This window comes from Acomys russatus, chromosome 12 (genome assembly GCF_903995435.1).
Source record: "Acomys russatus chromosome 12, mAcoRus1.1, whole genome shotgun sequence".
Lineage (NCBI taxonomy): Eukaryota > Metazoa > Chordata > Mammalia > Rodentia > Muridae > Acomys > Acomys russatus.
Genome location: NC_067148.1, coordinates 54,427,303 through 54,453,045, shown reverse-complemented (window position 1 = coordinate 54,453,045; position 25,743 = coordinate 54,427,303). Strand labels below are relative to the sequence as shown.

Below are 25,743 nucleotides of genomic sequence, written 5' to 3'. Positions count from 1 at the left end.
TTATTCAATCCAGTTGTTTATTTTCTTGGTTTTTGGAAACAAGCTCTCTCTGTGTAGTCTGGCTGGCCTGGACTTGCTTTGTAAGCTAGGCTGCCCGCAAACTCAGAGATCCACCTGCTTCTGCCTCCTGAGTGCTGGGATTAAAGGCGTGTGCCACCAAGCCCAGCCTTTAGTCCAGGTGTTTTATTTATGAGTTTGTGTTCTTTTTATGTCTTGGGTAGCACTCTTTATTAGGCAGTTTTTCACATGTATTTCTCTTAGACTATGGTTCGTCATCTTATTCTGGGATGTCTTATGCAGAACGGAAGCTTCACGTTCCAGTAAAGCTCAGTTTGTGAATTATTTCTTTCATAGACTGTGGTTTTGGGGCTGTCCCTCACTCATATTCTCATAAGGGATATATTAGATTTGTAGATCAGTTTGTGAAAGGTGACATTTAGCAATATTGATTTATTAACTCATCTTTTATTTAGATTTTCTTGCATTTCTTTTAACTATTTATGCATATTTGTAGCTTTTAAGTATACTGAGCATTCATCTTTTAAGAAATGACTTTCATCTGGGCATGGTGATGCACGCCTTTAATCCAGGTGGATCTCTATGAGTTTAAGGCCAGTGTGGTCTACAGAGTGCGTTCCAGGACAGCCAGAGCTATACAGAGAAGCCCTGTCCCGAAAAACAAAAAAATAAAAAATAAAATAAATTACTTCCATGTGTATAGGTGTTTTGCCTGCATGTATGTCTGTACTTCATATGCATTTCTAGTGCCCACAGAGGCCCAAGAAGGGAGTCAGACCCCCTGGGATTGGAGTTACAGATAGCTGTGAGCTGCCATGTGCGTGCTGGGCATGGTGCCTGGGTCCTTGGGAAGAGCTTGATGTCTAGGCCTCTTCACTGCTGAGCCGTCCCTCCAGCCCGTCAGCTGCTGACCGCCTTGCAAAAGTTAAGCACTGTCACAGCTTTGCTTCTCTGTGCAGCACACTAGGCTAACATTACAGACCAGTTTCTGTGGACTGCAGAGTACGAGGCACGCTGCCAACCTAGGTGCTGGTCAAACCTTTCTAGCTCTCCTAGTAACATGCCCAGAAGTGGTCAGTAGGAGATGAGGTAGAAGGGTAAGTATTTTAAGAAAGAGATATGGCCAGGTGGTGGTGGTGCACATCTTTAATCCCAGCACTTTGCGGGGCAGAGACAGGCTCTGTGAACTATGTAAGTTCGAGGCCAGGATAGCCAAGGCTACACAGAAACCCTGTCTCAAAAAACCAAACAAGTAAGACCAAAACCAAGAAAGAGATATGGGGCTGGCAAGATGGCACAGCAACTAAAAGCACTCACTGCTTTTTCAGAGGGCCTGGGTTTAATTTTCAGCACCAACATGGCAGCTCACAACCAACTATAATACCAGTTCCAGGAACCTGATACTGTTTTCTTGCCTCAGTGAGCACCAGGCACACACATGGTGCACAGACATCCATGCAGGCATAATATGCATACATTTAAAATTAATCATAATGGAGATGATGAAAAAAAAAAAAAAGGAGATGATGATGATGATATGGTCTGGGATGTGGGTAAGTGACACAGCGTGAGAGCTTACTTATTGTGAAAAGCTCTGGGTTCAATTCCCAGCAGTCAAAAAATAGGTAACGCCATAGAGGTTTATAATAAGATGTTCCTTGGGCTGGAGAAATGGCTCAGTGGTTAAGGGCACCACCTGCTCTTCCAGAGGTCCTGAGTTCAATTCCCAGCAACCACACGGTGGCTCACAACCATCTGTAATGTGATCTGATGTCCTCTTCTGTAGATAAAGCACTCATATACAATAGATACAATAAATAAATCTTTAAAAAAAAAAAAAAAAAAAAAGATGTTCCTTGGGGAACTTAGAATTTCCTTTGTTAGTCTGGTTTGAACAACATCTGTAGTCCTTGGATGACGTATTGTAAGGATGCTAGAACATTTGCTTGTGTTTATTCCTCTGCAGTTATGAAATGACTAAATGTAAAACCCTTTCCCTGAAAGGTCACAGCCATGTAAACATTACCAGGCTGGCTGCAAGCAGTGCTGGCAGTCAGTCACCCCAGCCACTCCACAAGCTGCTTTGCGTAAGGGTGGTCCCTATATAAATATTTATTTTGCGCTCTGACTGGGAAGAAACCTTGCCTTAAACATCAACAAGCAAACGGTCGTCATGGTGCTCAGCCCTGCTCCAGTGGGTGCTGCGGCGCCCTGGCTGACGTGGGAAGCTGTGACACAGGACGCTGCTTTTGACCAGCTCTTCATTGTTCTGCTGCTTTCATAAAAAGTTTTAGAGCCAGTAAGATAGTCCAGGAGGTAAAAACACCTGGAACTGGTATTATAGTTGGTTGTGAGCTGCCATGTCGGTGCTGAAAATTAAATCCAGGTCCTCTGAAAAAACCTGTCAAGCCTGAAGACCTGAGCTTAATGCCTGAGACCACATGGTGGAAGGAGAGAACCAACTCCTACAGGCTGTCCCCCTGACCTACACACACACAGGAACACTCTGAATAAATAACATGTAATTTAAAATTAACATTTGAAATTCAGATCAAGGGCCTAGAGAGATGGCTCAGAGGTTAAAAGCACTGGCTGCTCTTCCAGAAGTCCTGAGTTCAATTCCCAGCAGCCACATGGTGGCTCACAACCATCTATAATGAGATCTGGTGCCCTCTCTTTGGTGTGCGTACAGGCAGAACACTGTGTTTCTATGATAAATAAATCTTTAAAAAAATAAAATTCAGATCAATAAAATAAATATACTAACTAAGTTTGGGTCAATTGTATGTCTGCTGTGGTCTGTCAGCCTTCCGCCTGGAGACAGAACACCTGAGATGATGTTGTGTAGTGCAGTGGTTAATCCTCACTGTCAGCAGGGGTTAGTCCTCACTGTCAGCAGGGGTTAGTCCTCACTGTCAGCAGGGGTTAGTCCTCACTGTCAGCAGGGGTTAGTCCTCACTGTCAGCAATGGTTAGTCCTCACTGTCAGCAATGGTTAGTCCTCACTGTCAGCAGGGGTGAGCCCTCACTGTCAGCAGTGGTTAGTCCTCACTGTCAGCAATGGTTAGTCCTCACTGTCAGCAGGGGTTAGCTCTCACTGTCAGCAGGGGTTAGTCCTCACTGTCAGCAGGGGTTAGTCCTCACTGTCAGCAGGGGTTAGTCCTCACTGTCAGCAATGGTTAGTCCTCACTGACAGCAATGGTTAGTACTCACTGTCAGCAATGGTTAGTCCTCACTGTCAGCAGGGGTTAGCCCTCACTGTCAGCAGGGGTTAGCCCTCACTGTCAGCAGGGGTTAGCCCTCACTGTCAGCAGGGGTTAGCCCTCACTGTCAGCAGGGGTTAGCCCTCACTGTCAGCAGGGGTTAGCCCTCACTGTCAGCAGGGGTTAGTCCTCACTGTCAGCAGGGGTTAGCCCTCACTGTCAGCAGGGGTTAGCCCTCACTGTCAGCAGGGGTTAGCCCTCACTGTCAGCAGGGGTTAGTCCTCACTGTCAGCAGGGGTTAGCCCTCACTGTCAGCAGGGGTTAGTCCTCACTGTCAGCAGGGGTTAGCCCTCACTGTCAGCAGGGGTTAGTCCTCACTGTCAGCAGGGGTTAGCCCTCACTGTCAGCAGGGGTTAGTCCTCACTGTCAGCTTGGCTGGGCTTAGTTAGACTCACCCACTAGGAGACATCTTTGAGGGCATTTCCAGAGAGGGGTAGCTGAAGAGGAGGGGACCCACCATGGGGGTTGGTAGCTCATCAGTAGGCTGGGGGTCCAGACAAAATGGAGGAAGAAAAGGAGAAAGCCAGAGTGCTGCTCCCTCCTCTCTGCTCCTTTCCCATCGAGCTGTAAGAAAGCAGGCGCCCTAGGTGCATGTCCCGCTGCCTCAGAGCTAGCGGTCAGCCTGCCGGCCCACCATGGTGGGCTGTGAACCAAATGCAGCTCTTTCTTCACTTGCCTCCTGTCAGGTATTTGGTGTTGTGTTTAGTTTGTGTGGTATTGCTGCAAGGAGATAGCATCGTCGCGCAACTTTGAAACATTTAACTGGGGGCTTGCTGGCAGTTTCAGAGGATGAGGGTGTACCGGCATGGCAGGAAGCATGGTGCTGAAGTTCTGGTGTGGGCTTCTGAAACCTCAAAGCCCACTTCCGTGACCCAGCTCCTCCAAAAGGCCGCAGCTCCTGACCCTTCCAGACAGTTCCGCTAACTGGGGCCAAGCATTTAAACATACGGACCCATGGAGCCATTCTCATGCGGACCAGCACACAGCGCAGTGAGCAAAGTAGCTAGCACACCTGGATGGCAACTGCACGCTTTGCTGGCTTCAGTCCATGGTTGCTGGGCCATGTTGCCTGGGCCTGTGGTAGCACAGTACTTTGTGGTGTGAGCGTGAGTTTAGAGGTGGCCCAGTCACCTCACTGTGGCTGGGAAGCAAAGAGAAATCAGAGGCTTGAAGTCCCAATACTCCCTTTCAGAGCATGACCCGAGATACCATGCTTTCTTCCACTGGCCCCACCCCCTAAAAGTGTGTGTGTGTGTGTGTGTGTGTTGTTGTTGTTGTTGTTGTTGTTGTTGTTGTTGTTGTTGTTGTTGATTCTAGCTGTCAAAGCTGGAGGGATAACTTGCTGGTAGGCACTTGGTCTACCATGCCCAGGCCCTAGGTTCATCTCCCAGCACTAGAGGAAAAGAAACAGTCTTGTAGTCTTCTGTTTTTAAGGATTTATGTGATGTTTATTTATGTGAGTGTGTGAGGCCAGTGCTTGCAGCAGCCAGAAAAGGTCTCAGGTGGCCATGAGTCAGCCCATGCCTGAGCGTGCGTCTTCCACTCAGTGGATGTTAAGTGATGAGACTGGAGCTGGCAGGTGGCTCGGCAGGTAAAGGTGTCCCCTCCTGCTGATGTACGCTGGTGACCTGAGTTGGGTTGTGATGATTGTCCTATGACCTCCACATGCAAGCCATGCCACACGTGCCCACATACATGTACGCACAGACGATAAATTTAATTTTTAAAAATTAAATGATTAGACTCTTTCGCAAAGTTTTTACCCTGCCTTGCTTTTCTTTCACTTAAACTTGTTAAGAAGTTTGTCACGTTCTCAGTGATCCTCCTGCTGGTTAATGGAGGGTAACCTGGAGTGTAAATTTAGGTTCCCATTTAGCGTACATTTTCTTTTTGTGTGTTAAAAGCTTCCTGAACAGTGATCACAATTTAAGAACACCTAATGGGTCATTTACACAGAGAACAAACGTCCTGTTTCCTGCTCTGACATGCAGCTGCAGGGTCTGCTAAGGCCTTGAGTCACAACTGCTGTCACTGTGTGAAGTGGGTATGCTCAGAGTCTTCTGCGCCCTGAGGACGTGCTGCTCGCTCTCTGGGACTTCCAGCTTAGGCCGCAGATGATGTTCCATTTACCAGCTGGGTTAGAGGCTCTGGCTTAGCTCTTAGCTGGTGACACCCTTTTTACCTTCACACACAGGGATTCAGCTCACTCAAGCTCTTCTGTTGCGTTCAGTAGTGAGAGGAAAGATGCCTATGCTTAAATGGCTTAGAGGATTGTTTGATTTCTCTCTAGGAAAATCTAACAGCTAGTTATTGAAATGCTGGACAGAAACAAGCTTTGTATTTCTCATCCCAAACTGTATGAAACAGCAATGTCTAATTCAGACTGGAGTCGGAGCCTAGCTACTAATTAGATGTCACGTGCATGTACACTTCCATTTAAAATGAGAGTCATCCACCCTGACACAGGAGACAGAGCACTTGGGTGGCACTGTGTTTAATTAGAACCGATTTAGGAACTGTGGGGAACGTGGCCACAGGAAATAATTGGAAGCTCTGAGTCACTTTCTTTTTTATGTTTGGTTTGGTCATATGTTCCATTTGACTGGGCAGTACTCAGTTATTCATAGTGAAGTTGGTAAAATTATAAATAACCCAGTTCAAGGAAAATTTCACATTTTAACTATCTTTTTTTTTTTTTTTTTTGTTTAAGAAGTGAAGGATTTTCAAATACATTTATGTTCTTTAAAAGTGGGGAGGAAAGCTAAGGAAGTTTTTGAAGGCAGAAATAAAGAACAAGGCATTGAGGGTACTGACTGCTCTTCCAGAGGTCCTGAGTTCAATTCCCAGCAGCCACATGGTGCCTCACAACCATCTATAATGTGATCTGGTGCCCTCCTCTGGCCTGCAGGTGTACATGCAGATAGAGCACTCATATACATAAAATAAACAGTAAATCTTGAAGAAAAAAAGAACAAGGCATCATGGTATGCAGCTGTAGTCCTGTCACTCAGGAGAGGACTGCAAGGAGGGCAGCAGGTGAGCCAGACAGCACCAAGGAAGTTGACAAGGGTGAGAAGATTGAGAAGAGCTGAGACTGCTTCTGATTTCTGGCACAAAGGATGCACTGTCCTGCAGATATTTTAGCAGGCTCTGATAATGGTGTGTTATTCTTTATATCAGGAAATTACATAAATATTATTTTGTTAGACAGGCATTGGAGGTATGGGGAAGTAGATGAGTGAGCTAAACCCTTACCCTCCCCCCCCTTGTAAACTCGAGGGCTGTTGTTGGGATCTCCTGTGGGTGTACTGGCCAGAGCAAGCTGGCTAGTCAGATTAGCAAGTGAAGAAGACGCTTGGAGTCACTCTCATGCCTACAGACACACGTCCACGCACATACATATGCCAAAATTTCTCTAATGGAAGGCATTGATTTGATATATTTAGCACAATATATGCAAATTCCTGTAATGCAAGCTCCCCGTTGCAAGCTGTGTGAAAGGCACACTGTATTTTTTTAAATATTTGTTTTATGTGTATGTGTGTGTACCTAAGTGTATATCTGTGCACCGTGTGAGTGCAGGAGCCATACAAGTCAGAAGTGCCTCAGGTCCCTGGAGCTGGGCTTGCAGGTGGCCCTGAGCCACCACATCCACTGCAGGAACAGCAGCTGCTCGGAACTTTTCAGCTACCTTTGCAGCCTCACACTATACTTCTTCTTCTTTTTTTTTTTTTCCACACTGTACTTCTTTAAAAGTTTTTCATTAGTTTTTTTTTTTAACTTGTTTCTCCCAGTTAGCCTAAACAAGAATTTATAAAGAACTAAGAAAGTAATAGATAGGAATTTAAAAGAAGTTTTATGTCATTGACCAGGTGGCAGCTTTTATAAAACTAAAAACCAATAAATCAGCATTAGCTTGATGGTCTTTGTGTGTGTGTGTGTGTGTGTGTGTGTGTGTGTGTGTGTGTGTGTGTGTGTGTGTGTATTTATGTATGTATGTCGGAGAATGTTCTCTTGCTCTAAAGACAGGACACCTGAGTTTTTATGGAAGAGAACAAGTTACAAAGCTTTAGTAATTCGTGTTTTCCTAGGCCTCTAGTAAGCTCCGTCTGTTTCCTTTTTGAGGTGCTGGGGCAGTGCTTGCTAAGCAGCAAAGGCTCAGTAAGCATGCACTCTACCACCGAGCTACACGCCACTCTAAGAGGCCAGCAGCGTGTCTGGTGTCTGCATGGCAGAACTGCAGCCTCAGTACACAGAGCTCTACAGAATCAGTGTATTACATGTTGTACACATTAGGTCATCAAGCATATGTCAAGGGTTAGCCAGAAAGTATTGAAAAGTCTCTGTAATAGTTAAGAGTCTAGACCCTAGAAGAAAGAAAGTGAGTAAGATTAGTGCTGGGGCGGGGGAGAAGGGCACACCATGATTATGGGCTTTCTCTAATAATTTGGACATGTAATATGTAATAAGATGATTTTAACAGAGATGGCCTCTGTCCTGTGTATAAATTTTTTTTTCAGCTGGGTATGATGGCACACACCTTTTTCTTTTTCTTTTTTCTTTCAAGATTTATTTACTTATTATTTATACAGTATTCTGCTCACATGTGTGCCTGCAGGCCAGAAAAGGGCACCAGATCTCATTATAGATGGTTGTGAGCCACCATGTTTTTGCTGGGAAATGAACTCAGAACCTTTGGAAGAACAGACAGTGCGCTTAACCTCTGAGCCATCTCTCCAGCCTATGTCTAAATTTTTTAACTGAAGTATTAATGTAGAAAGTCAAGAACTAACGCTGGGCGTGGTGGCACACACCTTTAATCTCAGCACTCGGGAGACAGAGGCAGGCGGGTCACTGTGGGTTCAGGACAGTCAAGGCTACACAGAGAAGCCCTGTCTTGAAAAACCAAAAGAAATAAAAAAGAAAGAAGAAAAAAAAATCAAGAACTATATACTATGAAGTAATGCCTTAAGTTTGTAAAGTTGTATTTATTTATTTGTGCGCACGCACGCACACATACACCATGGTGCTTGTGTGGAAGCCAGAGGACAGCACACTAGAGTTGGGTTTCTCTTCCCATATGGGTATCAGGGATTGAATTTATGTTTTCAGCTTATTGGCAAGAACCTTTATTCTCTCAGCCATCTCACTGGCCCCCAAGTAGTGTTTTAAGTTATGTGAGTCTGTAGGTCTCTACCGGAAGTCATCTGGGCAGGCTTGGCAGTGGGTGCCCTTACTTTGCCTTTATCAGAGTTCTCAGGTGTCCTCAGGTGATGGCGTCCGAGCCCAGCCACCAAGCGCAGGGCAACTGGCCCACACTGTGCCCTCCACTGCCCAGTCCTGCCACCTGTACCTTCAGGTGTCTGTTGGCCCTTCTGGTCTCCACCTGCTTCCTGACTTGTGACTGATCCTTGTTAGCAGGCACCTAGGATAGCTCAGACTTAACAATCTTGAGAAGGTTTTGGCTATTGTCCCTGAGGCGTGGGGAGGACAGAGTGACCAGGTCTCCTCTCGGCTCCTGAAAACCCCAGGTGGGTTCATGACTTGTCCTTGGGCTGAGTCCATCCTCCAGTTATGAGGAATGGGGGCTTCTGTGTCCCTTCCTGACCAGGAGGCGTGGCTGGAGCTACAGCTCCTTTCCTCCAAGTTGCTCCTCAGCTGTCCCTCACCCCCTTTACTCCTGATGCTCTCTCAGTCTTTGTCCAGTCTCTGTCACCCTGATTTCCTCGCACTGCACCGCACCGCGGGCTGCTTCTCGTCCATCCTTGCCCAGATCACTTCAGCTGAAAGCCTCTGCCTCATAATTGGAGTGACCATGAAGTTACAGTCCAGGGAGGGGAGTATGTGTTATCACCTTTGTAAATAATCTTCACGACAAGCACGCTGCCTCAGTGTATCATGGATTAATACAGGTAACATTTTGTATGCGAATGTGGTAGAATGTCACTCCTACACGAGCTAGGCACACTTGTACCCCCGTGCTGCACCTTTAGCCCTCACAGTGTATTTTGGGTTTACAGTGTTGGAGATTGAACCCAAGATCTTGCTCATAATAGATAACGTGCTTTTCTTAACAAGTGACACCCCTGGCGCTTGCTATTGGATGCATTCTTACTTGTTTAAGACAAAGTCTTGCTGTGTAGCCCAGATTGACCTTGAAATTGGCGTTCACTTAGCTCAGCCTCTGGAGGGCTGGGACTTTATAGGTTTGTTACCACCACACTAGACTCCAGACTAACAGTTTTTAAAGGAAACCTGGTGTTTTGTTTTGAAAAATAAGTAAATAAAAGAAAGAGAGAAAAGATTATGTGTATGGGTGTTTTGCCTGTATATATGTATATGCATTGTGTGTGTGTGTGTGTGTGTATGTGTGTGTACACACCTGTGGAGGCCAAAAGAGTGTCAGATCACCTTTAACTGGAGTTACAGAAGGTTGTGAGCTGCTGTGTGGATGTTGGGAACCTAACTTGGTCCTCTGGACCAACCAGTGCTCTAACCAGCCAGTGGACTAACCAGTGAGCCATCCAGCCCCTAGAGGCTGTTTTATTCACACTCCTATACTGATTAGCTACAGATCCCATTAGAAGTTGGCTTCCCTTTAAATAACTTGGACAGTGAATGCTGTAGCTAGAAAGGTTTTTATTCAGTCTTTTGCTGGATTATGGAGGTGCTATAAAGTTGTGAGTTATGAAGCAAAATGTTTTCTTTGTTCATTGTATATGTCCAAAAGAAATAAAACCCAGTTGACATTGAAAATAGTGATGTTCATGTGAACGATGCTGCTGAGGATGTGCAGGTTAATTTTACTCAGAGAGTTTAGTTAGACACTGTCACTTGACCTGGCATTAAGTCTGTCTTGTTCTCAGGAGCTCTGCCAGTGCCGGCCTGGAGAAGGGAGCTGCCCGTGCTGTAAGGAGTGCATGCTGTGCCTCGGGGCCCTGTGGGACGAGTGCTGTGACTGTGTGGGTAAGTGGGTAAGTGTGTGGGTAAGTGGCCGGCCCTGCAGCTTCCTGACTTCTTTAAAATCACACAAGCTGGCCTGCAGAGATGGCTCAGAGGCTAAGAGCACTGTCTGATCTTCAAAAGATTCCCATCCACCACATGGTGGTTCACAACCATCTATAATGAGATCTGGTGCCCTCTGCTGGTGTGTAGACGTACATGCAGGCAGAGCGCTGAATACGTAGTAAATCACAGACGCCTTGACTTTGTGTCTCAGTCGGGAATATCATTGCGGTAATATCACACCATGGCCAAAGGAACTTAGGGAGGTAAGGGCATATTTATTTGGCCTATTCGCCTAAATCAGAGGTTCATCATTGAGGGAGGTCAGGACAGGAACTCAAACAGGGCTGGAACCTGGAGGCAGGAGCTGATGCAGAGGTCATGGAGGGGTGCTGTTTACTGGCTTGCTCAGCCTGCTGTCTTATAGAACCCTGGACCACCGCCCAGGGGTTTCACCACCCACAGTGGAGTAGGCCCTCACACATCAGTTATCAATTAAGAAAATGGCCTACAGCTGAATCTTATGGAGGTATTTTCTTAATTTAGGCTCTCTCCTCTCTGATGACTTTAGCTTGTGTCAAGTTCACATAAAACTAACTAGCACAAAGTGTACAATATATGCAAATAAGCACTGCATGACGTAAGTATATAGAGAATTGTAGTATATTTCTTGTATAGGATTATATAAAAATAAAAATAGAGAAAGATCAGGAAGAAAATATATAGAGTGAGGAATCAATGGAGAATATGCTTTATTTTATCTGTATGGGGGCCTGTGGAGGCCAGGCGAGGTGTCAGATCTGTGGGAACTGCAGTTACAAGTGGTTGTGAGAATCCATGTAGGTGATGGGAGCTGTGCCTGGAATTGTGTCTACACCTGACCACTGAGCCATCCCCTCAACCCCTGCAATGGAGGATTGTGTTGTTTTGAAATCCTTTTGCTGTCTAATTTTGAAAGGATAAGTGTTTCCTTTTGTATTTTTTGATAAGCACGGTTTTCTGAGAAATATATGTTAATAAAAAAGCAGTCAGACGCACAAGTATGTTTATAAGAATACAGCCATCTGTTTTTTAGAAAGAAAACTTATATACAAAAAGGAGTGTGATGGTGTGTGCTCGTAATTCTAATATTTGGGAGGTTAAGGCAAGAAGATTTTGACCTCAAGCCCAGTTCAGACAACATAGCAAAACCCAGTTACAAAAACAAAAACTACTGTGCACTCACAATATAGCTTTATTTTATTTTACTTTGCTTTTTTGAGACAGGGTTTCTCTGTGTAGCTCTGGCTGTCCTAGACTCATTTTATAGACCAGGCTGGCCTCAACCTCACAGAGATCCACCTGCCTCTGCCTCCCGAGTGCTGGGATTAAAAGCATGTGCCACCACCTCCTGGCTATAGCTTTATTTTTAAATTCAGTTCATCCTTTTACTTTCTGGAATAAACTCCAGATACTTGATATTCTGGGTCTATGGTAGAGATTGTTGCAATCCTGCTCCTGCAGGCAGCAGCTTCCCGTTAGGCTTCCTTACAGACAAGGAGAGTGGCCAGTGAGGTGGCTCAGTGGGCAGGCGCACTTGCCACTGACCCTGACACACTGGGCACCTGGAGGTGAGGACAGGCGCACTTGCCACTGACCCTGACACACTGGGCACCTGGAGGTGAGGACAGGCGCACTTGCCACTGACCCTGACACACTGGGCACCTGGAGGTGAGGACAGGCGCACTTGCCACTGACCCTGACACACTGGGCACCTGGAGGTGAGGACAGGCGCACTTGCCACTGACCCTGACACACTGGGCACCTGGAGGTGAGGACAGGCGCACTTGCCACTGACCCTGACACACTGGGCACCTGGAGGTGAGGACAGGCGCACTTGCCACTGACCCTGACACACTGGGCACCTGGAGGTGAGGACAGGCGCACTTGCCACTGACCCTGACACACTGGGCACCTGGAGGTGAGGACAGGCGCACTTGCCACTGACCCTGACACACTGGGCACCTGGAGGTGAGGACAGGCGCACTTGCCACTGACCCTGACACACTGGGCACCTGGAGGTGAGGACAGGTGCACTTGCCACTGACTCTGACACACTGGGCACCTGGAGGTGAAGTGCTGGAGTGCTGAGGAAGCCCTGGGGTCGGCACGGGGAAGAGGACTACATGAAAACAAAGTCAGTCTTAGTTAATTTTTTTTTATTTATTTATTTATTTATTTATTTATTTGAGACAGGATTTTTCTGTGTAGCCTTGGTTGTCTTTGTCCTGGAACTTGCTCTAAAGACCAGGCTGGCCTCAAACTCACAGAGATCTGCCTGCCTCTGCCTTCCTAGGCATGTGCCACTGTGCCCAGCCGTAGGTTTTGGTTTTTTCTTTTTTCTTTTTTTTTTTTTGTGTGTGTGTGTTTTCTATAACAAAACACCATTATCAAGTATGCCTATAAAAGGAAGCATTTAATTTGAGGCTCACAGTTCCAGATGGTTAGAGTCCATGACCATCATGGTCAGAGGAACATGGCAGCAGCATGCAGGCAGGCATGGCACTAGCTGCAGTGAGAGCTTGCATGGTCTCTGAATGAAAGGAGGAGGACATGACTACTCCTAAAATATGGAGGTTTTCATTGTGGATATAAGGGAGAAAACAGGCAGAGGGAAAAGTCCAGGCTAAACATGGCCATGCAAGAGACTAACCTGGACCATGAGAGGACAGAAGGGAGGAAGAGCAAGAGAGGAGCCACCAACTAGCAAAGGAGAGTGGTGTAGCAAGATGGCTGAGTTCTATAGGGAAGGAAAGCCCAGCCCTTGGAAGGAGGACATTTAGGGTGGGGTTAGAGAAGTGCTAGGAGGAGCCCCAGGTACTGAGGGATGCTGGGAGAGCTGGGAGGAGCTCCAGGTACTGAGGGATGCTGGGAGAGCTGGGAGGAAGCCCCAGGTACTGAAGGATGCTGGGAGAGCTGGGAGGAGCCTCAGATACTGAGGGATGCTGGGAGAGCTGGGAGGAGCCTCAGATACTGAGGGGTGCTGGGAGAGCTGGGGGGAAGCCCCAGGTACTGAGGGATGCTGGGAGGAGCCACGGGTACATACTAAGGGATGCAGCGTCTGCTTTGGTATGTTAGTAGGCTTCTCCTCGGTTAGCCATTTGTCTGGGTTTCAGAGACCCAACACTATCCAGAAATAGGAGGTAGGGCAAGCTAACTGGTAATAGTGTGAGAGTTTTAAACCTCAAAGCCCATCCCCTGTGGCAGCTCCTCCATCAAGGCCACGCCTCCTAATCCTTCCTGTCTTGCTTAGGGTTTCTATGTGGAGAAACACCATGACCACAGTAATTCTTAGAAAGGAAAACATTTAATTTAGGGCTGGCTTACAGTTTCAGAGGTTTAATCCATTGTTGTCATGGGAACAGGATGGGGTGCAGGCAGACACAGTACCATAGTACTATGGAACCAAAAGCTCGACATCTTGAGCTGTAGGTATCCGTTCCACAGGACGTGTCCTTAGGTGTCTCTCTGGCCCGCGTGCTGGTCCGGCCTGTTGCTGGGGCTGAACTTGTTGTTCTCTCCTCCCCACCTGCCTGAGTCACATGGGCACAGTGGATGGTCAATTAGAAAAACAATAGCCCAGTTGGGGTTCCCAGGTCTGCTACCTGAATTCCAGGCCCAGGATGGCTCCACTCAGTCTGTCACAAGGTATTCATGGGGTGCCCCAAGGGTAAAGCCTGCCACGATTGCTTCCACCTGTGACAAAGCTTCATCTTTCCTATGGTGACACTCGACCTGGCTTGAGCCTCTGAGACCTCAAAGCCCCCAGAGACACTTCTTCCAACAAGGCCACAGCACCCTACTAGTGCCACTCACTCCCTGTGAGCCAAGCATTCAAATACACGAGTCTATGGGGGCCAAACCTTTTCACACCACCACACTTCCCAGACAGTTGCCCCATTTGGAAATCAGACATTCAAATATAGAGCCTATGGGGTCATCCTCATTAAAGCCACCACAGAGAGGCGGGGAGAGAGCTGGGAGGAAGGGAGGCTATGACAGCCATTACTTTGTATGCTACCTAAAAAAATAAAGTTAATTTTTATTGTTAATCCATTTCCATAAATTATTTCCTTTAGTCTTTACAGTAAACCTTTGGAGTGTGGGAACGGTATTGACTGGTTTTATTGGTTGGATTAACTGTGACAGAATGAGGAAAGAAGATGTTAACCTAAGACCCAAATGTATTGGGAAACTGAGGCAGTTAAGTTTGAGGGTACTACGAGGGTTTTTGTTTGCTTTTAATTTGTATCTTATTCTATGTGGGTGTTTTGCCTACGTGTATGTCTGTGTGCCACATGTATGCCTGGTGCCCACGGAATTTGGAAGGAAGAAGCTATTGGTTACCTGGGACAGGAATTACATGTTACAAACTGCCATGTGGGTGCTAGGAATCCAACGCAGGTACACTGGAAAGCAGCTAGTGCTCTTAACCACTGAGCCATCTCTCCAACCCTAATGTAATGGTTTTGTTTGTGTTTGTGTTTGGTTTGGCTTTTTGAGACAGGTTTTTCTGTGTAGCTTTGGCTGTCCTGGACTCACTTTGTAGACCAGGCTGGCCTGGAACTGCCTCCCAAAGTGCTGGGATTAAAGGCCTGGGTCGCCACACCCAGCTCCACCGTGGTGTTCTTAAATGGTCATGTTATATAAGAAATTACACCCATATATCTAAGAGGGTGATTGATCAAAATTCCCCCCTAAGTGTGTCTGTCTTCTGACTTGACATGGTAGCCTATGTTCAAGTATTGTCTTCCCTTCTACAAAAGACACTAGTAAAATCAAACAAGAGGATATAACTGAAAATACTATAACAATAAAGAGAAATAAAGGGGCTTCCCTTAACTATCTAAAGGGACAGAGTGGTTACTGCTACTTTGTAAACAGATGTGAAGAAATTCTCAGAGTTTCCACTAGAGAGGATTATGGCAGGGGTAATCCCATGTGGCCCCTTAGAGCTCTACAGATTCATCTTAGTGGGTGCCGCAGTGAGAAAGACAGTCTAGACTAGTGTCGAAACGCACTGCAGAGAGCAAGAGGTGGCCAGACACAGGAAAACAGCAAGCACTGTTAACACTGAGGGAGGTTGAGATGCAATTGTTTTTGCAAAAAAGCATTTGTTTCAATATGACTAGAAAAATATTAATTAAATAACATCAATATTTGGGGGCTGAAGAGATGGCTTAGTGGTTAAGAGCACTGGCTTCTCTTCCACAGGGCTGGGTTCTGTTCTCAGCACCCACTCTGCAGCTCACAACCATCTATGACCCCAGTTCCAGGGGATCCAGTGCCCTCTTTAGGCCTTCACTGGCACTGCATGCACATGGTGCACAGGTGTCACAGGTACATAAGCCAGCAAACATCCGTACATAGAAATTAATACAATTAAATAAATATAAACATTAGAATGCCATGGACCATAGAGCAAACAGATAGAAAATATAACAGGATACTCGAGAAGACAAAGATTTAAAATAGAGGGGAAAAAAATCATCCAGGTATGGTGGCACACACCTTTAATCCAGCACTCAAGAGGCAGAGGCAGGCGGATCTCTGTGAGTTATAGGCCAGCCTGGTCTACAGGGCGAGTCCAGGACTTCCAGGGCTGTTGTACATAGAAACCCAGTCTCAAAAAAAGGAGGAGCCGGTTGTAGTGGCACACGCCGGTAGGATTTGCTGAAGGAGGCGAAGGCAGGAGGATCACAAGTTCGAGGCCAGCCTGAAGTGAGAGAAGGGTCTGCAGATCCAAAGGCTCCACAGAATACTGAGCAGTTTTAAAGGAAGGCTTACGTCTAGGTAGTCCTTTATAGAACTTCATAGCGTTCACGTTAAAGAAGATTCTAAAAATAATATCTGGGTGTGATAATGAATACAGTTTGGAAGGCTGAGGTGGGAACCTGTGGCTTCATACGTGTGCAGGCAGTGTTGGGGGAGAGGGAAGGAGGAAGGCGCACAGGGGCATGTCCAGGTAACTAGTCCCTCCCGCCTTCAGAAAACACATGTACGCACACACAGGCGCATGGAGGAGCAGTAAGCAATATGCTTTTTTTTTCCTTACTGATGACCAACACAGTATTTTGTCACCCTCGACCTCCATCCCCAATATGTATATAATGTAATGATAATAACCTTTGACCTCGGGCGTTCACCCTTTCATCTCTGTTGCTGCCTCCATTTACCATAGAATCTGGCAGAAGATTTACTGTGTGCTCTGTGGCAGTCTACTAAACTGTCCTTGCTGTCCGCTGCACTTGAGGCTGCTTTTAGCATGTGGTTATTGGAACAGTGGCCATGAAGGCAGGTTGAGTCATGGCTATGGCTCTCTGCCTAGACTATGCAATAGTAAACAAGACATTTACTTTATTTGGGCCTGTTTTCTCACTTATGAGGAAAGTATTTATACTAGGTCCTTTAAGCCGTGATTCTGCCATGCAATCTGAATTGTTAAATTCATATATCTTAAATTTTATGAGATACAAATGTTATTCGACACAGCCCTTGCCAAACTCTTTAAAAAATATGTTAAATAAGTAAGTAAATTAAAGAGATATTCTTCTCATCCTTGAATTTATAAAATTAGAATTTATAAATTTTGGCTTAGCCAGGCATGGTGATGCACACCTTCAATCTCAGCACTTGAGAGGCAGAGGCAGGCGGATTACTGTGAGTTCTAGGCCAGCCTGGTCTATAAAACCAAGACAGCCAAGGCTACACAGAGAAACCCTGTCTTGGGAGAGGGGGGAGCTTAACTTTTCAAACTTTTACTCCAGGGAAGACATGAAAGTCTGCATTAGACCTACTAGATACTGAACAAAAAGTGAAGCCTACTTTGTCTTTAAAGTATAATACACACGAGTGCCTACCTGGTGTACACAAGGCCATAGGTCGATCCCAGCACCACATAATGTGTGTTGTCAAACACATCTGTAATCTCAGCACACAAGGGACAGAGCTAGGAGGATGGGGAGGCCAGGCTCATCCCTGCTGTCATGGGTTAGGTGTGAAATGAGCCTTGCCGGATAGGTAGGACACTGGGGCAAGCGCTGACTGTGGAGGTGACCATCGGCCTGGGACTGCAGGTGTGCATCCCCCACCTGGTTTATACAGTGCTGGGTGTGAACTGAGGACTCATAGCATTCTGGCGACAGCTGTGTCCCAAGCCAGGGCACCCAGTTTTCATGCGCATACTTGTGATTGACTCAGTGAATGCTGATGTGCCATGTCTTCACATTGCCTTCCATGTCTGTCTGCTGTTTCTCTCTTCTCCCTCTCCCTGCCCCGCCCCCACACACACACATACTCACACTCACACATTGCTGGCTCACTATGTGTTTGTGCTGTGTGGCATCCTGTTTTCTGTTAATGGAGAGTAGTGTTAACATAGAGAGCTTTCATTCCAGGGACTTAACAAAATCCTGAAAAGTCACAATGAGTGAGGAAGTAACCCTTCCCTCCCTCTGTGTCCCCAGGTATGTGTAACCCTCGGAACTACAGTGACACGCCTCCCACTTCAAAGAGCACCGTGGAGGAGCTGCACGAGCCCATCCCTTCGCTGTTCAGGGCGCTCACGGAGGGCGACACCCAGCTCAACTGGAACATTGTCTCCTTCCCTGTGGCAGAGGAGCTTTCACACCACGAAAACCTAGTGTCCTTTTTAGAAACTGTGAACCAGCCACACCACCAAAATGTGTCTGTTCCCAGCAACAATGTTCACGCCCCTTATCCCAGCGACAAAGGTACCTATTCCACTCTGTGGTCCACCTTGTGGTCAGATGAGAAACTTCCTAGTTCTGCTGTTTCTTTTAATCAAATGTTGACTTTTTATTACATGTCGGCATCTGAGCTTGGTGTCAGGTGACTCCCATGGCGCCCCATGAAGCTATGTGTTTGCAAATAATGCCACGATCATTATTAATTACTTCTTGTTATTGTGTCTGTATGTGCTTCTGAGTGTGCATGCACACCGTCCACTTGTGGAGGTCACAGGACAGCTTTGAGAGTCAGTTCTGTACCTCCACTGTGGATTCTGGGATTACACTCAGGTTCGGTTTGTACAGGTAGAGCTGTTACCTTCTCAGCCATCTTCCTGCCCATCAGCTAAAGTTTTTATGGAAAACTTGGTATTACAGACATCTCATTTCCAGGTGTAAACTATTCTGGCCAGTTCTCTGTGGACGTGATTGTTATCACAGAATAAACAAGTAAGAGGATGGTTTCTATTCAGCAAGAATCTCAACAGTGACAGTGACAACAGATGGTGTCCTAACTCTGGACTGTAAAGAGCAAATAGCTTTGAGAATGTCTTTGATGTTTTTCAATACAGTTTTACAGTAGAAGAATACAGTATTTATGAAAATAACAATTAAGCCAGGCTCAGTGGCACATGCCTGTAATCCCAGCACTCAGGAAGCAGAGGCAGACAGATCTCTGTAAGTTCAAGGCCAACCTGATCTACAAAGCGAGTCCAGGACAGCCAAGGCTACACAGAGAAACCCTGTCTCGAAAAACCAAAAGAAAGGGGCTGGAGAGATGGCTCAGAGGTTAAAAGCACTGACTGCTCTTCAAAGGTCCTGAGTTCAATTCCCAGCAACCATAATGTGATCTGATGCCCTCTTCTGGTGTGCAGGTGCAAAAAACCAAAAAAGAAAATAACAAGGTGGCTTTTATTTTAGTTTTTTGAGACAAGATCTCAGACGTAGACCAGGCTGCCCTTGAACTTGTGGCAGCCTTCCTTCTGGATTGTCTCTGAGTACTGGGATGGCAGCTGTCCCCCACCCCTAACTTGTGGCTGTGTCTCAGAGCATTAGATGAACGATGCACAGACACTATGAGTTGAACCTCTTTCTTTTTAAACATTTTTTATTTATTTTATTTGCATTGGTGTTTTGCCTACATGTATGTCTGTATGAGTGTGATGGGTCCCCTAGAACTGGCTTTACAGATGGCTGTGAGCTGCTATGTGGTTGCTGGGAATTGAACTCAGGACCTCTGGAAGAGCAGCCAGTGTTCTTAACTGCTGAGCCATCTCTCCAGCCCCCTTGAGCCCCTTTCTTTTTTCTTTTTTCTTTTTTTTTTTTTTTTTTTTTTTTTTTTTTTTGGTTTGTTTGTTTGTTTGTTTGGTTTTGCTTTTTGTTTTTTTTGAGACAGGATTTCTCTGTGTAGCCTTGACTGTCCTGGACTCACTTTGTAGACCAGACTGGCCTCGAACTCACAGCAATCCACCTGCCTCTGCTTCCCAAGTGCTTGGGATTAAAGGTGTGTGCCACCACACCCAGCTTATTGAACCCCTTTCTTAATTTGGCTGTTTATGTGCCCTCCATTGTAATCTGACCAGTATAAAATAGAACTTTGCATATTAATGATAAAAAAAAAAACAGCTTTTGTTAAATCACAGTGTGAATTCGTACCTCCTTTCTGGTTAAGCTGCTTTATAAATCAAATGCCAGGCTTTGGGAAAGATTAGAAATGTGTGAGTCCAAGGAAAATATAGGCAGTAAACTTCGAACCCCTACCCAGACCTAGCCGGTGGACAGGACATTCTCACTGTTGAGTGGAGAGTGAGATCTGACTTTCACACGAACTCTGGTGCCCCATTTCTGACCACGTCCCCTGGAGGGGGAGGCCTGGTGGCACTCAGAGGAAGGACAGCAGGTTACCAAGAAGTGACTCGAAACCCTATGAGCATATATAGGGGGAGGAGGTCCCCTCATAGACATAGGGGAGGGGAGTAGGGGGGAAGCAGGAGGGAGGGAGGAATGGGAGCATACAAGGGGTGGGCTAACAATTTCGATGTAATATGAATAAATTAATAAAATAAAAAAAAGAAAAGTAAGATTTTCTACACAAACCCACGAGGAAAAAAAAAAAGAAATGTGTGAGCATGAGGAGAAAATGCTTTGCTGCTATTCTTTCTTTATTTTCTTTCCTTGTTTTGTTTTTGTTTTTCAAGTGTTTCTCTGTGTAATAGCCCTGGCTGTCCTGGAACTAGCTCTGCCTTCTCAGTGCTAGGATAGAGGTGGCTCAGAGGTTAAGAGCACTGTCTGATCTTACAGAGGTCCTGAGCTCAATTCCCAGCAACCACATGGTGGCTCACAACCATCTATAATGAGATGTGGTGCCCTCTTCTGGTGTGTACTTGCCAATAGAAGATCATATACATAAAATAAATAGATAAATCTTCAAAGGGGCGTGCCAGCTCCTGCTGTTTTTTCATGTTGAACTACAGTGAGCATCACATATAAATGTAATGAGAATCATATATAAATGGAACAAGAGTCGTGTCTGTGTGTGTGTGTGTGTGTGTGTGTGTCATGACAGTGTTAGCAGGAAAGCTGTTTCTGGAAACAGCTAAGGTTTTCCTCCGTGCCTCTTCTCCTCCTGGCATTTACAGACAGCTCACTTTGTGGTTCGTTTTCAACTTATAGGTTTACTTTTTCTGCGTAGCTCTTTGGACTCTCTGATCACTCTTGAGTCAGTAATGGCTAGTCCACAGTAGGTGTTCAGGAAATACTTACTAGATAATGTTAGATTACATGATATCGCAGATTCTAGTTGTAAGCGACTCAGCTTGTGCCCGGGCCTCTGGCTTGACTGCCCTGTGCTTCACCACGCGGCAGGCTCCTTATTTCTTTTTTCTTTTTCTTTCTTTGTTTTTGTTTTTGTTTTGTATTTGTTTCTTTTTCAAGACAGTTTTTTTTTTTTTCAAGACAGTTATTTTATTTTATTTTATTTTATTTTATTTATTTTGAAACGGGGTTGCCTGTCCTGGACTCACTTTGTAGACCAGGCTGGCCTCGAACTCACAGCAATCTACCTGCCTCTGCCTCCCGAGTGCTGGGATTAAAGACGTGCACCACCACTGCCTGGTAATTCCTCATTTCTAAAAAGAAGCCTAGCTAGCTATTATTGTGCGTGTTTGATAAGGCGCCACAGCACAGAAGGCTTGCGTGGTGAGTGCTCTACCCACTGAGCCAGCCCACTAGCTCTTTTCTTTGTTTCTTTCTTCAAGACAGTTTTCATGTGTGCTTGAATTCATTGTGTAGCCCAGGTTAGCTTTGAACTCATGGTCCTCCTGCCCCAGCTTCCAAGTGTAGGGAAAACATGTATGTGACACAGTGCCTGGACTTTTGCCCACTTCCCATGGACATCAGCTCCAAGGCTTCCTGGAAGCTTTGCTTGTTTGTGTGTTTGTTTTTCGAGACAGGGTTTCTCTGTGTTAGCCCTGGCTGTCCTGGACTCGTTTTGTAGACCAGGCTGGCCTTGAACACACAGCAATCTGCCTGCTTCTCCCTCCTGAGTGATGGGATTAAAGGTGTGTGCCACCACACCTGGCTGAAGCTTTGCTTTTTTATTCCCCTTACCACAACATTTCTGTTGAGCCTTTCCTCTGCTCTTGGGTTCTCTAAGTGGCCCTATAAAAATAATTTAGTCTGAGCCAGACAAGGTGCAGTGTGTGTGTAGTCCCAGGATCAGGTGGCTGCTGCAGGAAGCAGGCTTGGCTGCATAAGCAAACCCCTGCCTGCCTCCAGAACCAGCCACACATGCTTCTCCCTCCTCGGGAAAACCCCTAACCAGTGAGCATCTGTCCGCTCTGTTAGTGATTGCTTGTCTGCAGTTGTTTCCTGTTATCCATGTCTTAGCTGCAGAGTTAAAGATGTGACCGTGCGGTTAGCGAGCAGACCTAGGGACTCAGTAGTGTGCACTGTGCATCACGGTGCGTCGTCTGCATTACCGGCTTTAGTACACATTCTCAGCATGGCTGTTGGAAAGTATTTTTCAATCTTCTTTGTACTGGAGAGATAGAAATGTCAGCTTAGGAAACAGCCATGTTGTGTAGGATGTTTGTTATGCCAGATAATCTAAGCTTCATGTCTTTGCTACCTTTGTCTAAAGTGAAGATCTGTCAAGTCAACACAGTTAGCAAATAAACATTTTTTTTCTGTGCTGATCTGCAGTAAGAGAACTAAGAAAGTAGGTGCTAGTATATTTAACTGAGTGGTAGACCTCTCCTTGTTTGTATTGAAATTTTCCTTTCTTTTTTTTTTTTTTTCAGAGCACATGTGCACTGTGGTTTATTTTGATGACTGCATGTCCATATACCAGTGTAAAATATCCTGTGAGTCCATGGGCGCATCCAAATACCGCTGGTTTCACAACGCCTGCTGCGAGTGCGTCGGCCCCGAGTGCATCGACTATGGGAGTAAAACTGTCAAGTGTATGAACTGCATGTTTTAAAGCAGGAAAAGAAACGCAAACCAAAGCAGCTTACGCACCAGGGGATGTGAGGGTTACTCAGCAAGTCAGGAGGTGCGCAGAGCTCATCCAAGTCCTGTATGCAGGAACATGTTACATTGTGTTGTAACTGTGCTTTTGTGTTTGCTGCCTATTAGCATTTGTCTTTTCCGCTGGATACAGTAGAACTTTAGTCTCATGAGAATCAGGTTCAGAGGAGTCCTAGAAAGATCTGACCTTCTGACAGAAGGTGGTGTCTTCTTTCAGCATTCCAAAAGTTTTTTGTTTCAAAAAGCCCGGGACTGTTCCAGGAGCTGTGGCTTTCATCGGCCCTTCCTTGGGCAGCGGCGCTCTATAATACACCTTGTCTAACTGTGCCTTGGATCGTTGCTCCGTTTCATATAAATAGAATAAATATTGCAGTTTCTCCTTTTAACAACTTACATTCAAGCCACTGTAAAAGCTTAATTTCAAGCCATTTTACATTGGTTATAGAAAGTAAATATTTACAGCCCGGCTCAGTGGCATACGCCTTTAATCCCAGCAGTTGGGAGACAGAGGCAGATGGATCTCTGTGAGTTCGAGGCCAACCTGGTCTACAAAGGGAGTTCAAGTCAGCCAAGGCTGCACAGAGAAACCCTGTCTCAAAAAAACAAAAGCAAAAAAGAAAATAGAGAGAAAAAGAAAATATTTACTGTATTTTACATCAGAAAACTTTTACCTAGGGCTGACTCCGTAGATAAAGGTGCTTGCTGCCAAGCCTGAGTGTGACCCCAGAGTCCATTTAGTGGAAGGAAAGAACCAGCTCCGTGCATGCAAGTGTGCATGCATATGCACGCGTGCACAAGCCAGTAAACATTATATAAAGACCTTTAGATAGACTTTTCCTGGTGAAATTGGTCCTACAGTCCTCAAGCTGACAGTGATTTAAACACTATCTTCCACTCCCCCACCCACAGTGTGGATGCACTGGTGTATGGAGTCACTGCTGTACATTAGTACAGCTGATTTGTACACCTCTGCCAAGATTGCACAGCGTATCTTTGAAACTTCTTCTCAAATGCACCGTGAAGGCCTGGGTGCAGAAGCAGCCAGGAGCAACAGGGCTGTAGATGACACCACTTCAGGCTCCACACAGAGCTCCAGGTAGCGCCTGTCCTTTTCCAGGTGCGCAGCACAGCTGAAAGGGAGCTGCCCCAGGAGGAGGAGGGTCTGGTTCAGCACCATCCAGCGAGGTTCTCAGCACATGTGTGACTGGAGAGGGGTGAAAAGGTTGGGAACTCTCAATAGGATCCAATTTAAAGCCATTTATAGTCACTACTTTTATTACTTTGTAATATTGCATTTGTTTCTGGATATCTGAATCTAATATTCTTATTAAATAAGTATCATTTTGGGAAGCTATGTTTCTGAAATGGATGGGGAAACCTGTTTAATGTTTATTCCTAGCACACTATAAAATTAACTAATTAGCTTCTTATATAGTGTTTCCATAGAGACACACTTAAACACTACATTCCCTTCATAATAATAAAATCCTCACCTTCAAGCATGAATCTAAAATGAATATTTATAGTATACAGTCTCAATTTTATAAAATTGCTATTTTCTCTAGTGCATATTGGAGTTAAAAATAACTTTTTAGGCATACACTATATGTCTACATATTTTAGTGCACAAAATTGGATATGCTTTTAAACACCATTTTTTATTCTTATTTGGATAGTAGTTAGTTACAGGATCATTGTGCTAATATGGCTACCCGTTGTAAAATCCGTGCCCTTTCTGACAGATGAGGAATAATCAAGGTACTGCAGCCTTCTCAGAGGCTGACTTAGAACGTGGGTATGCTTGACTGTTAAACAGCACAGTGTCCTCAGTTTCACATAGAGTGCCTGTGTTTAAAAGTGCCTTGGAAGCATTTCAACTCCCTTAGTGCCCTTAGTGTGGGTTTTCTTGAAGTCAGGAGGCGTTTTGGAGGACTGCAGCCAGCTGCTCCACCTCAGCTCACTAGTTTCCAAGACTCGTGCCTGTGAGTGGAGGAGTGCTTGCTGGTTTCTGGTGGTGTGCCTCCTGCCTTCTTTTCTGACTTGTTTTTGTTGTTGCTGTCATTGTAGCCTGGGGTTTGCTGTGTGGACCAGGCCGACTATCCTTGTGTTTTCTTAATGATGGCCATCAGCATTATTAACATTTTAAATGTAGTGTGTCTTCCACCCTGTACATGTCCCTAGGGACAGTTTTTTAAAGCATTGGCTTTAGCTGGTTTTACTGCCCTGTTCCCATTAGAAGTGATCCCCACCAAGACGAATTTTATTGGTCTATTTCTCCTGTCTGCCAAGGCCTTGAGGAGAAAGTAGCATTCGCCTACTAGATTTTCTTTTCAGAGCCAGGGGTTGTGTGCACACTTGTGGGCCCACCACTGGAGAAGCTGAACAAGGAGATCATAGGACCAGGGCCAGCCTAGATACATAGCAAGACACTGCCTCAAAAAAAGGGGAGAAAATCCCTTTCTAGTCCTGTACTCAATGTTTTGAGAAGTGTTTTTCCTTCCCCTAAATTGAAATTAAACTTTTTTGAGGGGAGGGGGCAGGGGGTAGGATTCAAGACAAGAGTTTTTCTGTGTAGCCCTGCCTGTCCTGAACTCATTTTGTAGACCAGGCTCTGACCTCAAAGTCACAGCGATCTGCTTGCCTCTGCCTCCCAAGTGCTGGGATTAAAGGCATGTATCACTACGTCTGGCTGATATTAAACATTTAAGGAGCTAATAGCCTCACTAAATTTAGATTTTCTGTACCATTCTAGCATATTTACTCCCTTATTAAAGATTTTGTAATAGAGCCAGGCATGGTGGCACACTCCTATAGTCCAGCACTCTGGGAGGCAGAGGCAGGCAAATCTCTGTGAGTTTGAGGCCAGCCTGGTCTACAGAGTGAGTTTAGGACAGCCAAGTCTATACAGAGAAACCCTGTCTCAAAAAAACAAACAAACAAACAAACAAACAAATATTTTTGTAATATTTTCTTTTTCAATAAAAAAATGACATCTTTCTAACAGCCAGATGAGAACCACTAGGTTTCAAGGGCTGCAGCTGAAGCCTAGCAGTGGCGTTCTCACCTGAGTGCAGATAGGATGCCAGCACTAGACTGTGAGTCAGAGGGCACAGTTACATCTATGTGTACACACTTGCCCAT

General features: G+C 45.6%; 1 protein-coding gene across 1 annotated transcript in view; it reads left to right on the top strand.

The window, feature by feature from the left end:
* Positions 1–22,809, top strand: part of Twsg1 (twisted gastrulation BMP signaling modulator 1) — a 35,748-nt gene extending 12,939 nt beyond the window's left edge. The window contains exons 3-5 of the mRNA XM_051154455.1: positions 10,147–10,246; positions 17,791–18,057; positions 22,374–22,809. Of these exons, the coding sequence (XP_051010412.1) occupies positions 10,147–10,246; positions 17,791–18,057; positions 22,374–22,555 (549 nt within the window). The 3' untranslated portion in view covers positions 22,556–22,809. The remainder of the gene's footprint in view (positions 1–10,146; positions 10,247–17,790; positions 18,058–22,373) is intronic.
* Positions 22,810–25,743: the final 2,934 nt, after the last annotated feature.